The 3,014-nt window shown below is 31.8% G+C and overlaps 1 protein-coding gene across 4 annotated transcripts in view; it reads right to left on the bottom strand.

Annotated features, from left to right (window-relative positions):
* MON2 (MON2 homolog (S. cerevisiae)) overlaps positions 1 to 3,014 on the bottom strand; it is a 189,823-nt gene that overhangs the window by 19,399 nt on the left and 167,410 nt on the right. For all 4 annotated transcript variants that reach the window (XM_006886042.1, XM_006886043.1, XM_006886041.1 and 1 more), the window contains one exon: positions 1,766 to 1,848. In XM_006886042.1, the coding sequence (XP_006886104.1) occupies positions 1,766 to 1,848 (83 nt within the window). The remainder of the gene's footprint in view (positions 1 to 1,765; positions 1,849 to 3,014) is intronic.

Genomic DNA, 3,014 nt, shown 5'->3' with positions numbered 1-3,014 from the left:
TGTGTACCAATGAAGGAGTTTTTTCTTTTGCTTTTCAAGGAGAGGAGTGAACTGGGGGTGGGGGTGGGATGGGTGGGGAGAAAAGTGCAACAATGAATGAATGGAAATCCAAAATCTCTGTAAATGTTCATTGAAATAAAAAAAAAAAAGCCTGTGGCAGATTATACTACATATAATAAAACCTTTGACATCTTAATCATTTTCACTTATACAATCCAATAAGTTTTGTTCATCAGGGTCTATGACCAGCATCAAAATTCATGTCCATTTTTTTCCCATTAACTAGAATATTTTTAAAGTGAGCTTAAATCAGAACTCTGATGAATCCAGGACACTGCTTCAGCTTTTCCTTAGAAATTCCACCCATTTCTTTGGGTTGAATAAACATGAGTCACTGATTCTTTAAGATTTAGTATAATGTGTATAATTTCTAGGCCAAAATACCAAGAAGTGCTTTTTTTTTAAAACATACATTACAAATAATACATAAATGTTGAGCTTAAAATAACCAAGTTTCTAAGCTGACAATAATGAATATCCATCCTGTCAGCTGGCTACGTGATAAGGTACTTATGCCAGGATGTAAATCAACACAGTTTTCTTTTTTAATAAAGTTTGATGTATGAAAAAAATGTCAGTAGAATCAAAAGTGTTTTTGGGGATACAACTGATTTATATCCTGAAGAGAGCTCTTTTTTCATCCCAAATAGTATATGACTGTTATGTAGATAAGAAATAATCTCTTCAGACCACTGGCCAACCTAACAAACCACATACTGAGTAGCACTGTCGTGGATTTCAAATGGAACAAAAAGATACCCAAGATGCTTACAAGTTATGGAAAGTGAATCATATACATATTTAACTGCAATATAATAAGCACGACATTTTCACATAAGTGTACATATAGAAGTGCAGTAAGAGATTACATTTGCTTTTAACAGGTTAAAGACAAGGGTTAAGAATCTGGATTGTAGTTGAACTAGGGTGGTTGTAAACCAGAGACTGGAATAAGCAAAGAGAAAATATTTGGAAGACTGAGGTGAGATTATAATAAATCTAGTGGTAAACAGCAAGTATTCAAAAAACCTTATGTACAATTAATACAGCACACTTCTATGGCAACTGAGGCCGAGCCCTAACAGTTATAAAGAGAAACTAGACTGGCTCAGGACAGGGCAGGCTTCAGAGCTGCTGTCCATGGGGTTCTTATGAGTTGCAGGCAAGTTGGCAGCACAGGACAATAACAACAAAATGGTAAATAAAGTATGAGTTGAGTGGCATCCTATAATAGTGACATATTTTGTAGATAATTATCAACTGTCTTTTTGGTTTGTGTTGGTAGGTAAATAAATGCACAAAGCTGAACTTGAGCAAAAATAATTTCTGAAAATACTGTACAAAAAGAATGGACTGAACAAGAATAAGTTAAAAAAATGATAAAAAAAGTAAGAGTTACCTATGAAGTACATCATCAGAACAAAGGGAGGGTGAAAGCCTCCAACCATCCACTCCAAATCAGTGATGTGTTTAAAAAAAATTATCCATGCAACACTCTGATCCAGATCAATTTGGCATTAAAAAAGTTAGCTAAAATATTTAATGTAAAAAAAATTAAAAATGACAAAATTTTACTTATTGACTATCTTTTTCTGTCATGGCTATTATGTTCCTAAAATTCAGTTACTTTAATAATAATTGAAACATACATCACAAATAATATGTAAATGTTGAGCTTAGAATAACCAATTTTCTAAGCACTTACCATTCTCAGGCTGAGTTTTCTTAAGAGAATCAATGAGAGTACTGACTGCTTTTAAGACAAATATAATTTCTGTTACTTGTTGTCTAGAAAAATAAAAAGGAAAGTATTTACATCAAGACTTAAAAATATATAATGAATTTTAAAAATACAATCTTACTGTGCTTTAGGCTAATAAAGCATATTAAATTCCTCTAACAGTTTTTATACAAACATGTACAATTTTTACAATGTTCAGTGTTATCCTTTCTATCCTGCTGGTTCTGTTTCTCCTGATTTAGCATCCCTTCTCATTCTCATCTTCGCTTTTGGAGAACTACTGATTGTTTGGTCTCACAGAATGAATTGCATAAAGGTGATACTATCTTTATGGGTGATATTCTATTTTATAAGTCAATCTATTATTTGGCTAAAAGGTGACATACAGAAATAGCTTCAATTTCTATGTAGGTTTTAGTACAAATGTACCATGCATTGTTGGATAGAAATATATACATTGTCTCAAAAAACACTGAACACAATATAACTCAAGGTTAATATTCATTTTAAGTTAATATAAAATATAACTTTCTTAACACATACTTTAGTTTGAAAGTTGAATTTGTAGTTTTCTCACTATAAACTATGAATTTAAAAAATTGGGAAGCAATCTACTCATGTGCATACAAATTTAACTTATAGATATTCTTTCTATATATTATACTTGAAATTAAAGCACTTTTCAAATATGCTTTCAAAACTTCTCTACTTTTTTAAAAAAATTGAGATTTTAATGAACGTTTATAAAGAATTTGGATTTCCATTCATTCACTGTTGCACATTTTCCTCCCTGCCTCCCCCCAGTTTGCTTTTTTCTGTGGAAAAAAGTTCTTTCATTGTTATACAATGCCTCCCCCACCTTCTTTACTTTTAAAGGGCTTAAAAATAGTTTAAAATATACGAAGAGATTTGTCAAAGTTAAATGGGAACAGACTATTATTACCTAGTGGAACATATTTTACCAGTCTATTAAGTTTATTAAAAATTATAACAGTATAAGCTTTGTAAGAGATAAATTTTATAATGGATAAACTTTCTAATATAAAAAAATTCTTTGAAATCATTTCTAAAATGACACTATATGGAGATCATGGGTTGGACAATGGAAGATATTTTCTGAAGGGACTTGGTAGATGAGAAGGGTTATCCTGGTGGAGGGTGGAGCTGGGAAGTAAGTGGGACAAGGCACTGGGCTAAGAGGGGGGTCAACACT

This window comes from Elephantulus edwardii, unplaced genomic scaffold (genome assembly GCF_000299155.1).
Source record: "Elephantulus edwardii isolate Elephantulus edwardi_28Jun2011 unplaced genomic scaffold, EleEdw1.0 scaffold00047, whole genome shotgun sequence".
NCBI lineage: Eukaryota > Metazoa > Chordata > Mammalia > Macroscelidea > Macroscelididae > Elephantulus > Elephantulus edwardii.
Note: the sequence above shows the minus strand (reverse complement) of the source record. Positions and strands in the feature narration are given on the sequence as shown.